This window comes from Rhopalosiphum maidis, chromosome 1, assembly GCF_003676215.2.
Source record: "Rhopalosiphum maidis isolate BTI-1 chromosome 1, ASM367621v3, whole genome shotgun sequence".
Lineage (NCBI taxonomy): Eukaryota > Metazoa > Arthropoda > Insecta > Hemiptera > Aphididae > Rhopalosiphum > Rhopalosiphum maidis.
Window position 1 is genome coordinate 3,394,105 of NC_040877.1, and position 15,144 is coordinate 3,409,248.

Sequence of the window (15,144 nt, forward strand, 5' to 3'; positions counted from 1 at the left end):
ATTTTTATACAAATTATGCATATGTACAAAAAATCACTGTATATTTTATGCAGCATTTAATATAAAGTGATTTTAAGTACACACGAAGTGTTTTTATTTGATTAGATTAAACAAAAATATTAATAAATCATATTTTTTATGATATATTATAATATCTCCTAAAATTTGACAATATATAAGAACATAACGTGACTATTTCATCAAGGATTAACTTTAATTTTAGTATTTTACAAACCTGTAAAATGGCTATACATATATAATAGTATATAATAATATACATGTTATAACTTATAAGCTTACAAGTTATATCTGGACATTGGTTATACGTTAGCACGTTAGCTCAATAATAAAAAAAACGACTATAGTTTATGCAATAATACTTTATATTTATAAATTATTTCAAACTTCTTCATATGCAACTACTTTACAAAGATTTAATTAGGATTTTACAATTGCACCTAGGTATTAATAAAATATTCTAAATAATGCACAATGGCAGCTGAAGAAATGTATGTGTATTACAGTAAGGAACCTTACTTATGCATAGCTGACGCCTGACATGATATTAAATTAATAAATGTCTTACCTATTGCCACACTATTTTGGCTTTTAAGTTGTAATCATCGAGAAGCCCATTTCATCGGACCAGATATTAAGAGGCTAGCAAATAAACGAACACGTCTCGCTCAGTGATGGCACTACATAAGTACATACCGCACTCGTAGAAGACGGCACGAAAACAGTTTCATCCAGAATCGTTCAAAAACAGACGGCACATCACGAGATAAGAAAAAGACTAGAAAGTGTTGACCGTATTTTTCTATAAAACTAACTAACCAACAAAGGAAAATGTCGCTCGCGAGTACACCGTAAATATTATGGAACGTGGTCGCCAAATATGGTGGTCGGGGCGTTGTAGTTACTGAGGTTGAGGTGTGACAGACTTTATATGGCTACCGCGGTCCAGACTATTGCTATGTATCCACATTGTTTATATATAGCATATACCGTGTTCCTAATGTTTCTATTATACCGCAAGTCATGCAGAATATAATAATATAATCAGTTTGTATAGTACCTATAGGAAGAAATTCGAAAGCAGTTAACGTTAGAAATGTTTGATAACGAAGAAATTCGGACTCTCTGTTTACTATAAATAATGAAGTAAAAAATTTGCAAACGTATAAACTATAATTCAACGTTTAATCTGTTTGGTTCCAATAACCAAAATCACGGTCGATTTTGTTTTTACTTTCGCCGCCATGATCAGTGGATTAAGCTGAGTTTACAGTCATGTTGTCCGTCGTATCGTGTTCCTTGTATCGTATTCAGATAGGCCGCTGTAATCGTGATATTATTCGCTAACCACGATAAACAGCAAGTTGGACTGAGCTCAACTTTTGGACACGACACGACAGACGACTTATAGCTATAGATCCGGCTTTCACGATTTTCTTTATTATCACGGAGGACCATTAGAATAACTCTTATGTCTAATACCACTGCAGCAGTTAGCTAGTATTCCGCACCTTTCGTTTACGAATTTCAACTTTATCATAAACGTTTCAAACATTAATGACGTTTGTATTTGTATTCTAAAACTTAATCGCTATTGAATTTCCTCTAAGTAAAGTATTATTAACATTTTGTTACTAGCTACGTATATTGAATACTCGAAATGCGACACGGCATTGGTATAGTGAAATCTACGGCTACTTACAAACGGGTATTTTCCATGTGTTAACGGGGTCAACCATGATATTTTTTTGCGTTCGTCAAGTCATTTGATTTTCGTTCAAATTATTTTCGCGCCACCATTCGCAAGTACATAAGTCCTAAAGAGTTGTGCAGAACGGTGACATATTGGCAAGTCAAATCTTGAACGAGTTTACTTATTGTGAGATCTTCACTTCCAGTACAACGAAACGCGTCTCCTGTTTCCCAACGATAGCAAGATGATGGTGGTGTCAAGTTATATGAATTTTGATGTATGTAAGAACACATCAGTCACCTATTATACTGGCTATACTCATTATTCAAAGGTTAGTTATACTAGGAAACCCCTACGACCGCTATTTGGAATTAATTGTAGTTACACAAAATTCTACGAATACATAAAATAAGGTCATAATGGTTTGTAAACTATAAGTAAAATATATATATGTGAACATAAAATTTTGAAATTACGTGTCTCTAGATTCTATAGACTTTATAAAACATACCTACCAAACTATATTTAAAAATTCCAAGTTAAAATTTGTAATCATAAAAACTAGTTAAACATTATTGAATTTATTTTTCCTGTACATTTTAAAACATGAATAATTTGTAATACAACTAGTAGGTTGCATTGATGTGATAATAACAATTAGCATTGCGGCACAACAATTCTGAATACGTCTGTTAGTAATACGCACTGTATATATCATAGGTATGTTCGTTATTCGTATTAAATTTATGTAATCCAGATGACCGATATATTAGAAATAATTGCAGTGAGGAGACAATTATATCTATATTCATTGGAGAATACTTTCGTTTTATTAAAATTATTGTGCTAGGGGAAAATTGTTTTACAATGATTGTTGTTAAAAGACAACCCTTTATATATATTAAAAAAAAATAAAAAAGACGAATATGAAATACGTATATAAAATATAATTTATAGTAATAGTCTGCACTACCTACCGTTAGAAAAGAATAATTAAATTATACCAAACTCAAAAGTTCATAATTTTTTCTAAGTTTTTACAGTTTTACTCTTAATTTTTCTTTGTATGTGTTACGGGTACCTCTAATACTTTTTAGTTTTTGATCAAATAATTGTTATCAACATATTTTTGTATAAGCCCCTATTTATAACGTAAAAATGTAAAATACAACTAGATAAAACGACAAATCATTAATCATTTATAATCTTTACAATAGGTATATTAGTAACATAATATTAATTTTAAAAATTTAAATAAATTAGTTAAGAATCTTATTATTTCAGTTATATAGTACTTCAATTATTTTAAATACATAAATTGCATTTATTTTTAATAAAAATTGATAAGTTTAACAAGTTCCTTTACTTAGATTTGAGAGGTCTCTTTGCCCTGATATTTTTGTTATTATGTATTTATATTATCAGCTGACATGATTGTTTAGCATCTAGCTATAATATATGATCTAATAAAAACGTATGTTAAAACAAGTTTGATCTGAAAAAGATCTGTTATCTACAAATTAAAATTGTTAATCTTGGTGTAAAATATTTCTAGATAATATACCATGTTATATTTAAGTTCTAAAACACTAAAAAATAATAAATGCAAGTTTATTTGTTTTGTTGAAAACTTACAATCTATCTATAGACTGGCAAGTATCACAACATTCTCAACATTAAATACACTATTATATCATAAAAATGCACTTCTTATAAATTATTTCTCAGTGACCTCATAAAAACGCTATACTGATCTATAAATTAAAATAATGTTATTTTCGTTATTGAAGAATAGGATTACATATTTATTAATAAAACATTAATACAATAGGATAAATTGAACTATAATAATTATTTTACTATAAAACTTATTAATTTACAACATTTATAAAATAGTAAATAATAGACTGTATTTCACGGATTAAATAGTGATTAGTGAAATAATGTAATACACCATCGAACAAAACTTAATACTTATATTAAGAATATTCCTTTATTTGTATATATATATAACGTACACAAGTACGCTGTGTTATTTTTTTCTCCCGCTAAGAAAATTCAAGTTAAAAATAATAACAGAAAACAAAACATATGAAATAGTATTTTTGACATTTAAAATAATAAAAATAACGCTGCCAAGTGTTGATTGATTGATATTTTTTTATTCGTTAGTATTATAATATTAAATTTAAATTTATTTGAATCATGCATTTTATTTTGTAATTTATTACTCCTTGGTGAATAAGTTGATTTGAACTGTATAAGGTTAAAAAGTTAAGTGATTCATTTTACTACTTTAAGTACATTAGCCTAAAAAATCTACATCAGTCCAAAAACAAATAAATTCCAATGGTCTATTCAAAATCTTAAATATTAAAAAATTAAAAGTTACATAAGTGAATGAATTGGTTTGGATTATTTTAATAATAATACTGTCATTATTGTATTTATTAAATATTAAACTAAACATTATACACAGTATAACTAATACAAGATTGAAATGTTTAATGTATTATTTATGTGTATATATCATTACGTTATAACCTAATAATTACAACAATATAATAGTATATAAATATACAATAATAAAGACAAACAAAACAATAAACTTTTCATAAATAAGGTAGCCTAAGTAGCATCTTATTGGCTTAATATTTATTATATCTTTGGTTTAATGGTTTCGCAGTTGATACCTATTCACATTAATACATAAACAGCCAAACAGGGACGTTGTCTATTATACAAATAAAATTATATTTGTTGGTGGTAAGTATTCTAAAAGTTTCTGATATAATATTTACAAGGATCACGTGAGAATTAAGTTAATCTATTGAATATAAAGTAGATATCTATCATATTATAACTAACTTTATTTAGAAAAATAAAACATCTCACGTGTGGAGTAATATTTTATTAAAAGTAGTTCATAGGTGGGATTTAAGTTCGTATGAACTTTTTATTTAACACGCAAAAATCGAATTTCAAAGTTTAATCAAACTATTTAATAAGTATATAACTAAGTATTTCTATAACAGATAAGTAGACAAAAAGGTAATATAGTACCTACCATATTTTATACATTATGAGCGGTGTGGGAAAATTATTGTGTTTTAAAATTTAAATGTTCTGTTATATTTTTTGGGAAATATTTTTTTGGGGCAGTACCTAAAATGTTACTAGTAGAGTTACATATTTGAAATATATAAATTTTATATAGATCAATTTTTTTTTAAAAATATTGTTGTTTATTTTTTTAATTAACATTTACCTACTTTTTAAACAATTAGGGAAAATAATGAGAAAAATGATGAATGTAGTTATTGGAAACACCCATTTAGCACCCATTAATTGTTTATGAGATAAATGAGAAAATAATTATACATATTTTTTTAATTGAAATACCTATAAAGTATACATATAAAAATAAAATAAATAAATAATTAAATAAATATATAATGGCTATGAGTAAAAATATTTTTAAAATGTAGGTAATTAATATAGAAATGAACTATTTAGTATTTTGTAGCATAAAATATTTTATTGAGTACCTTAAAAACCTTGATTCCAGTGATTCTATATACATAATTTTCGATGATAAATATAATATTTTTATCATACATAAGGGTTAGAAAACGTAACTCTAATTATGAATATTAACCTTTATTTAACATTTAACACGTTTTGTAGGGTAGGGTTCTTTACTTCTTAGTAGAGAATATTTACACTATTTACAATAATGAGTCATCACCTACTACTTTCTAGTATGAGCGTATGGCTAATGCAATTCCTAAATAATAAATAAAATCCCGTTGACCATTCAAACAAATTTATCTTATGATCTATATCCAGACTAAAGACTAAACATATGATAGTAATATAATATTATAATTGAACACTCAACATTTATTTTAATTTTCACACGATTATTTTGTTAACTTTTATGCATAATATATTTATTTTATATTCATACTAATACAAATAAAAATAGCATAAATAAATTAAGTTTACACATGTTTTTCAATATATTGATTCTTGATATCTTAAATGTTTAGGTTTATACTCTGACAGTTTGGAACTATATATATATAGTTGCCTTCAATGACAATAAATAATAATTACTATTTAGTATATATGTATGTATATAATACTCATATACTATCTTTGTTCAATTTCATATTATTTTTATTGTATACCTATTATTATTACGATTATAATTTAAAGTCTATTGCACATTTGGATGTAATTACAAATTTACAAAACTATATATCTATGCTAAATAACTGTATTTTATTTTATTAAACTCACTCATTATTTGTTACTATATAGTATATATAATTGTTTTTAATTATTTGTTGTAAAATATAAAACAAATTTAGCAACGCTGTGTATAACAATGATCCATATTTCCCATTATATTATTCAGTTTATATAGACATTGTAGGTATACTCGTCCTTTATTGATTTATTTGTCTAGAACACTGATGCACTCTATTGTTTGGTTAGGTTAGGTTAGGTTAGGTGAAGAATATTTTTATTTTATATAATATACATAGATGAATAGACGATAGACTGCTTTTAAATTTCACCTCACATTTTAGTAATGGTATTGTAATACAAACATTAAAAGAAGTTTGCAAGATGTGACCTTTACTCTATTTTGACGAAAATAATAAGGTACCTAATTTATTTTAATTCGTGTATCTTATACCTATAACTGTTAGGTGTGGTAACTTTAACACCCTTTATATTTTCTTACAATGTGTGTTTTTTTATGTCCTGCACATAATTAGTAGAACTTCAGAATGGGCCGAAAGTTTTGTAAAATTGATTCCTGTGTGTGCGATTATAATACAAATATACAATTACTTTTTGTTCTAGCAGTTACACAATCATATCATATATTTCGACTTTCTCAGGGAACAATATAATTGAAACCCGCCCAAGTCTTGAGAAAGTCATCTAAAGGATTTATTAGTGTCTAACACGCAACGAGTAGGTACCTATATAAGTACATACATGAGTATAAATCTGTAGCGACAAATAATACATTAATACTTATACCAGTTATATACGTACGTTACAATACTACCTAGGTACATACTGCATTGTGAACTGTGATAATTAAATGTTTCATATAGCTATATATTCTATATATTTCTATAATATACCTAATATTATGATTTTTTATGAATTTATAATGCTACGGCTACTGCGTGTTGCATGCAGGAAGCGTAAATGCAAGTAGAAACTGTACCTATAAACTAGGTATTAAGACATAAGTATAATATTGTATAAACTATACCTACACTATTATGAATATTATGTATTTTTACTTTTTAGATCTCTAAAAATAGTAGGACTAAGGTAATAAAAATTAAGATGTTTTAGATATTTATTATTTTAGAACTATAGACAATAGGATAGTAGAAATATGATAATAATTAATATTATATAAAAATAGAGTGCATAAAAGATATAATATCTTGTTCGTACCTATGCAACGATCTTTCGTATTATTCGTATAGTACACTGTACACACCACAGAAAAGGATGTGTCAAATAATGTATGACATTTAAAAAGTATTAAAAATAATAACAATAACCTACAAGCAAAATATTTTTATTATCATCGTCGCGAGCCGTGGCTGCTGCTTTCGCATTCGGCTGCGCGCGCGGGGTACCTTTTTCGCCGACATCTGTTACCGCGCGCGTCGGCCGTCGCCTGACGGGTGTCGCCACTGTTGTCTGTTAGTTTCTATTTTTGCGCGATTCCGTAAACACGTCGTCGCGGCGGCGGTGATAAGGAGAACAATTCTAACATTTTTGACTAACAATATAAATAAATATCGTTATCTACTTGTTTCCGCATAATGTAATAAATATTATATTAATATAATGTTTGCGATATTGTTGGACGGAGGGTACGTATTACTTAATACATACATTTGTTGTCAGTCGTGATATAAATATTAAATTGTAATAATATTACCTTTTTTTTTATCCACCGAGTTCCGTACTAAATCGTTCGACAGTGACTCGAGTGTTTTTTTCTCTTCAACTTTATCTATTCGCAACGGTATCGCAGTGCTTTTTTATGAGTACCGACAATCTGTTGTGAACATTCCGTCGCCGCCCGAAATTCCTTTCCGCGGATTCATCAGAAACGACACCAACTGTTGACAGCCCGAATAAGTGTTTGCTTATTCGTAGTGCCTGTTCTGTTAAGTATTGGTTGTCGTTCGGTCCGACACATCTGACCGCAGAGTCTTAATGGTTCGTATATTCGTTTTAAATAGTGGTTAGATATTTTAGGTATTTTTGTAGGCATTGAATAATAAGAATTATTATATTTCACATTTTTTTATTTATATCGTTATCATTATAATTTACTAGCCCTGTTGTTGATTCCCACTGTAGGTAGATATGACAACAGCAATGCAGAAATGCTTGCATTAGGTTTTAAACTGTTATTGTGTGTTAATGATAATTTATTTGGTTCAAGGTTGACATTCAATAACTACCCACAACAAGACCCCCGTGACTAACATTTTATTATGTTTCTTTCATTATTGTCTACTGTGCTGTATTAACTAGTACCGAGGTCATGTGTAATTGCTTAAAATATATTTATTACATATCATTTTTAAACATCGATTGGATAGTGTCATTCAGCTAACACTATATACTCACTTAACATTATAACCTACCTAACCTTTATTAATCAAATTAAAGTCTACTTCAATTTGGGTAATATAATATAAAAATACCTCATATTGTACCACCTTGTGTAAAAGCAATTTGATTTTTAATCTAATCAAACCGTATAATATTATGTTTGTAGACCAACTAACACTATTAGTAGTGAGTTTAATTAAATTTTAAACAAATTGAAGTACATACCTACTTAAAGTTTTTTCCAGTATAATCAAAATAGGAATATTATTTTATAGGACGCTTATACTCGCAACCTGCATAGTTGTTTGTATTGTCTACATCATACAAATATATAATATAGAAATTGTATGTTCTAAAGAATAGAGGTAAGGTAGGTGATAGCAGTTCACAACTTAGTAAGTATGTAAATAATAGCCAATAGGTATAAATTAGCAGATATTTATATAAATATTCAATTGATAATTGAGCGTTTACTAAATGTAGGTAAATGCCTAAAGTATATAGTACGGTATATAGTGAGGTATATAGGTAGTAAGTTGATCTACCAAATAAGTTTTAAACAATTTTCTTACTAAACATTCCAATAAATTAAATCATGAAATGTTATAATGTTACAACATTTCTAAATAAATTGAATATTTATATTTTTGATAAATATAATAAAATTTACTTTTGTTTTTAAAAAGAAAAATTAATTTTTATCGAATTGAATATGCATTTGTATTGTACCTATGTTTTTTTAAGTATAAATAATTTTTGAATTTTCATTTACAATAAATACTCAATATAAAATGTATAAGTTCCTATTTAAATTCTTTATTAAATATTTATTTGAATTATATAAAATTTAAAATTATATTAATCAACTTTATTTTAAAAAAAAAAAACAAGACATTTATGAAGAATCTTACTTATGGTTTAATTTATTATATACAATTCAAAAATCGCCTGTTTTTTGCAATTTATATTTATCAGTTTGAAAATTATTATATAATCAGTTATAGGTACTAAATAACAATACATTTTTGTATTATTTTCCAAGTATAAAATGAATGTAGGCTTATATATTTTGATCGGTAGTATATGTTTATTGATACTTTTCAAATCTTGTTATTATCCTCGTTATTATCTATCAATTTACAAAATATTATTATGCCATTTTATAATCTGATTTTGCATATTATTATCAAAGATTATATAATATGCGGATAGGGATACCTATAGTACATAACATTGTACCTAATATATCATATTCATATATCAAAGAACTTTTGTATAATTTATAAATTTTATTATATACTTATGTCTGGTTGAATAAATACTAAACATTTAACAAATTAATAATGATTTACATGATTTAGTGACCCATGATTGGTCCATTAAATTTTATTGAACTATTGTATTAATCAATTTTTCATATAACTCGACTCTATATTATTTAATTTTAGCTCCATAGTTATATTACTATTATCAGAGACTTGAGAGACTAGAGTATTACAATATCTACTAAATTTATTAGTATAAATTAATATTATTTAATATAATATAATTCTTTTTAGTATATACTCTATTATGTTTATTCCACTATGCTACACTATTATGTTTATACTCCATTTTTCTTACTTACTATTTGTTACTTCTACTTTGTTATTACCATTGTAAAAGCCGATTGGCGTTTATTTTATAAATAAATAAACAAATAATAATATGTAGGTATAAATAATAGTATATATGAAAGGGTACAGGGTTATTTTTATATATTATTATATTGGGGCTAAGCAATGTGAAAACAGTTTGGTCCCCATGTAGTGATTTACAAAGGAAAAAAAGGAATATTTTTATGATTTATTATTGTATATTTAAAATAATCATTTTTTTAAATTAGTTCTTAAGAGAATGTGATGCCCACATGTATTGTCTGCAACAAATATATTTAGTTTGTGTTCTTTAGAATCTATTTTTTGCTATTAGTTTAAACTTATCTAAACACAATTAAAAATTATAAATATTATCTATATTATCATTCATCATGTTTAATTTATGTCTTAGATTTAATTGATCATAGGTAATTTAAGAATTTGGATAAATAATTATAACTATACATTTATATATTTATAATCTTTAGATTCTTCTAGTGTATTCATTACCGTGCATTAAAATATGAGTATAAAATCTGTGTTTAACTGTAGGTCTTTGTGTATGTATTTCTGTCACCCTGTTGCAAGTCTGGCAACTGGCAAGCATCTGTTTTTGTTCACTAAATTTAAACATATACTGCTGCCAACCATTTGTCTTATACTGTTAAGAGTCCCAAATTCAATATATTAAAAATTAGTTCATGTTCTAATCTTTTTACTATTCCTCGGTGAATGCACTTAATTTTTAAAACTTAGTGTTTTTTTTTACAGATTCTATATTAGGTTTATCTTCTACCACATATTGCAGTGTTCTTCAAAAATCTGCAATGGTTGAGGTGTTTGCTGCCAGTCAAGGCGACTGCAATTCCAATAATTTGGAAGTGCTAGATGCCACCTTAAGTTCATATAGAAGTAATGCATCATCTCAAGATAATGCAGATTTCTTCCAAGATTATTCAGATTACCAATGGTTTGCCGATTATAGGTAAATCTCATGCATTTATTTTTTGTAATTATTTGATTATTAAATTATGTTCACTTAGGTATCGTGATTCGGACAATTTTAACCATCACACAAGTATTCTATCATCTATATCAGAAAATTATAATATTCCATGTTATGAAGAAGTTTCTAGAGATTTGGATGTTAATTTGGCTCAAGTAGACATGGAACATCTGAAAACTGAAGATATACACAATATACTCAGTACATTGCCATCTATGTGTGGTCAAGATTTACAAGTATAAATAAAATCAATTATTGATTATTTAGTATTACTTAATTTGTTAAATAACTAATTTTATTTCAGAATGTATCAACTGAATCATTTTGTAAAAATAAACAGCTATTCTCTCCTGTAAAAGAACAATCACCGAATCCATTCATAACATTTAGCACTGATTCATTAGATTGTAGTGATGACATGTTAATCACATGTAAGGCCAATAATAAACATAACTATACAATTGCTTTTGAAGAACCAGCCATGGGTGTTTCGGAAGAATTTCAAAATAGTGAAGCTATGAGTACAGGAGAGAGTCGTAATACTGGTTCAGGTGAAGCATGGTCAAGTGATGGAAGTGTTCCAGTCAGTGTTCCAATGATATCTTCAGATACTACTTTTACCACATGGAATAAGTTAAAAAAATGTACCACTTCAGCAACCACCAATTGCACTCAACAAGTTAAAGAGGTATTAATTTGGTTGTTTAAACTTTTTTTGTATTAATATTACATTTAATGTCCATGCTCAAAAAATTGCTTTAATTAAATTTAAGTTAGGTGATTGTTGAAATAATCAATCTAGAGTGCGGAATTCGGTGTTCGTTAAATATACCCATACCGCTTAGGGTTAATCTTATATAAGACTGAGTATAGATCTATGTTTTTATCATAGTAAATATTTAAGTTAATACAATTCCAAACCTGCATGTATTGTCTTATAAACATAAAACATTTTTGTGTTAGTTAAAATATTATAATGAATTAACCTATCATCAAACCTCAAAGTTAGAACATTCATATCTGTAAAAATTGTTACATTAAAAACCCAACTTTATGTTGTCTGTTGGCTATTGCTAATGTTTAAAATAAATATAGAATACAATTGAATTTACTTTTCCATAACATACATTTTGCCCTGTATGTGTACTCACTAATATATTGGGGTTTATTAACTTTTATTTTATTCTTTATAGCATACAAGTTTATCATCAAGTGTGAATGAAAAGACACAAAGTTTACCTGACCTAATGCCATTAAGGCTATTATGGTTAAAGCAAAAGAAAAGTCATTATGACTATCTAGTCAAATCTACGCAATCTGAAGGAGGAAATGGTAATATTTTATAACCTTTTATTGAATAATTTTAAGAAATATTTATTATTTATTAATTTATAGAAAGTAGAGCTAAGCTGTACGATGTATCTGGTATTAAAGATCAAACAGATAGTGCTAAATTCAGCCTTGTCAAAATGTTTATTAGTCAAAAGAAAAATCGTCAGTCAGACGGTAGCTTAGTAATTAGCGATAATGATGCTACTGCTGAGGTAACTGAACCCAGTAAAAATGATTTGGAAGATAGTCTAATGTGTGAGAATGAAAAAACTGAAAGTAACAGACGTGTAAGTAACAATAATGGGTCCAACAATTCATCTATTATACCTAGCAAGCATTTATGGAAGGGTTCTAGTTTAAATAAGAGTATGCAAACTTCATCATTAGATGAAATAAGCAGTCCAAAACCAGAAATCAAGGTACGCTCATATTTTAAATAAATATTATTGTTTAATTTAATTTAATTTTAATTTTGTTTATTAGTGTAAGAATAGTCCTGTTTATGTGATGTTTCCTAGTTATACATTACCAGATCTCTCATTTCTGCAGAATCCTAAAGCTGCATTGGATATAAACAATGTATTTCTTGTACCTCAAAAATTTTCACCCATGCCATCTCCTGAAGTTGAAAGCAAAAAACTTAACACTACACCTGTACATGAACCATCATCAGCAGAAAATTCATTTGATTTAAAATCAATCTGTGCTAAAGGATTTGACCATGTTAGTGATTGGGATTCACTGGCTTTGCTGTTACCACGGAATGTGTCTATAGCTTTATCCAAGACTCCTGAGCTTAAGGATCGTTTTAAACACATTGATTTTGATATTAAAGAACCATCATTTTGCCAAATTGCATTTAAACCAGTTGATAAAAAAGATAACATGTTCGTTTATCAATATGATGATTTTAGTCAACATCAAAAACCACCTGTAGGTCGAGTTAACTCAAAGATTCCCATTAAAAATGAACAGAAAAGACCTATACACTGAAGTGCCAAAAAGGTAAATTTTCATGCAATATATTACTATTGATCTATTGTATACTTGAATAGCTTAGTTGAAACTAAAAATAATTATTTTTTATAGATTTAGTATGTATGACATGAAGTCAGAAACATTTCAAGAACAGCAAAACAAGAGACGTTCTCTTCCATCACAGTTGACCATAATTCCTAATATCACTCCTATTGTAAGTAATAGCATATTATAGCTTTTAATAAAAGATTAATTTTTAAATACTGAGCGAAACAATAAATGTATTGATTTTACAATATTATTGTACTTAATTGTATACAATTGTATAGCACTATTCTGCTTTTCCAAATTTAATAAATGCTTATAATATAATATTAAATATAATATGTATATAATAAATAATTATTTATGAATTTACTATTTCTTTATCAAAATATTCAGATTAATAATGTGCATAAAAATTTTTAATAAAAAAATAAATTCTGATTTGTTTGTCTTAAGCTGTGTGCAAATATTTCTAATGATAAAACAAAAATACTTTTTTAAGGTTGGTTCTGATGTTGGTACTTCTGAAGATGAAGGAGTTGAATGTTCAGGGAGTAACTGTGACAGTCCTAATCCATGTGTTGATGAAGCTAAACGATTAGACTCATTGTTAAGACAAAATAAACAATCTCGTATTAATTTAAAAGCACAAGTCAATAAATATTTAAACCGTGCCAGTGGTCATCACACTCCGCCTAATTCACCTAATCAAATAACTATTCAGGTAATATTATCTTATACAATACACAATTAAAATATTATATTTATTGTAACTTATAATTATAATTAATGTATTTATATATTATTATTCAATATTTATTTTAGGCAAAGAAAGGAACTGATAACATAGATAGATTTGAAGGATGTGAAATAAATAAATTGACAGATTCTATAACACATAAAAAAGGTATATTTTATTAAAAAAGTTTTTACTACAATTTTATCTAATTAACAATTTATTTTTGTAGACCTAGTAAAAAATTGTTGTTTTGGTGCTGAAAAAATAACATTTTGTCTGGACAATGACTATACAGAAGATTTGCATACAATTGTCCTGGATGTTCTTTGTCCAGCTCTATATGCATTGTTCAGTGAAAATCTTAAATCAGTTTTAGAAACATCTTTTGGTTCTGTTAATAACTCTGTATGGCAAGTGATAGAAGCTTCATCTCAACAAGGTTAGTTAATTTTTGTTAATTTTTCCATAATTTCATTGCACTAGAATAGTGGTAGCCAAACTATGGTCCGCCATCATTTAATATCTGGCCTGCGAAAAAACTATAATATTTTATATTTACATAAAAAAAAGGCCCGCGGTAAAAAAAGTTTGGCCACCACTGCACTAGAACTACAGCATAGCATAACTAACTTAATATTTTAATTCAAACTGATTGGTCATGATTTAATAATTGTTATTTAAATCATTATAATATTAATATGAATAATGGTCATAGGTATAATGAGTTAGCCATCTCTCAACATTTTTTAAGAGTTCAAAGTATAAAGGCTCTCAAAATGCAGAAAAAAAAATATTAATGGTGTTGAGAAAAATGTTAGAATAAAGTATAACAGCATTTCCCAAACTCTTGTTTGAGCTGGCCAGGTAATAAATATTTTTCCCCTTTGTGACCCACCAAAATATTTTACATTTATCATTGTGTAAAAAAAGGAAAAATAAAATACATATGAATGTCCACATACCACATAGAATTTTATGATAAAATTGAAGCGTTAATTTGTAACAAAAATGTAATCATTAA

General features: G+C 27.0%; 1 protein-coding gene across 1 annotated transcript in view; it reads left to right on the plus strand.

The window, feature by feature from the left end:
• LOC113558816 overlaps positions 1–15,144 on the plus strand; it is a 28,628-nt gene that overhangs the window by 2,177 nt on the left and 11,307 nt on the right. The window contains 11 exon segments of the mRNA XM_026964406.1: positions 10,780–11,008; positions 11,067–11,265; positions 11,334–11,717; positions 12,223–12,361; positions 12,425–12,780; positions 12,845–13,351; positions 13,353–13,366; positions 13,451–13,553; positions 13,887–14,108; positions 14,210–14,291; positions 14,353–14,562. Coding sequence (XP_026820207.1) covers positions 10,780–11,008; positions 11,067–11,265; positions 11,334–11,717; positions 12,223–12,361; positions 12,425–12,780; positions 12,845–13,351; positions 13,353–13,366; positions 13,451–13,553; positions 13,887–14,108; positions 14,210–14,291; positions 14,353–14,562 — 2,445 coding nt within the window.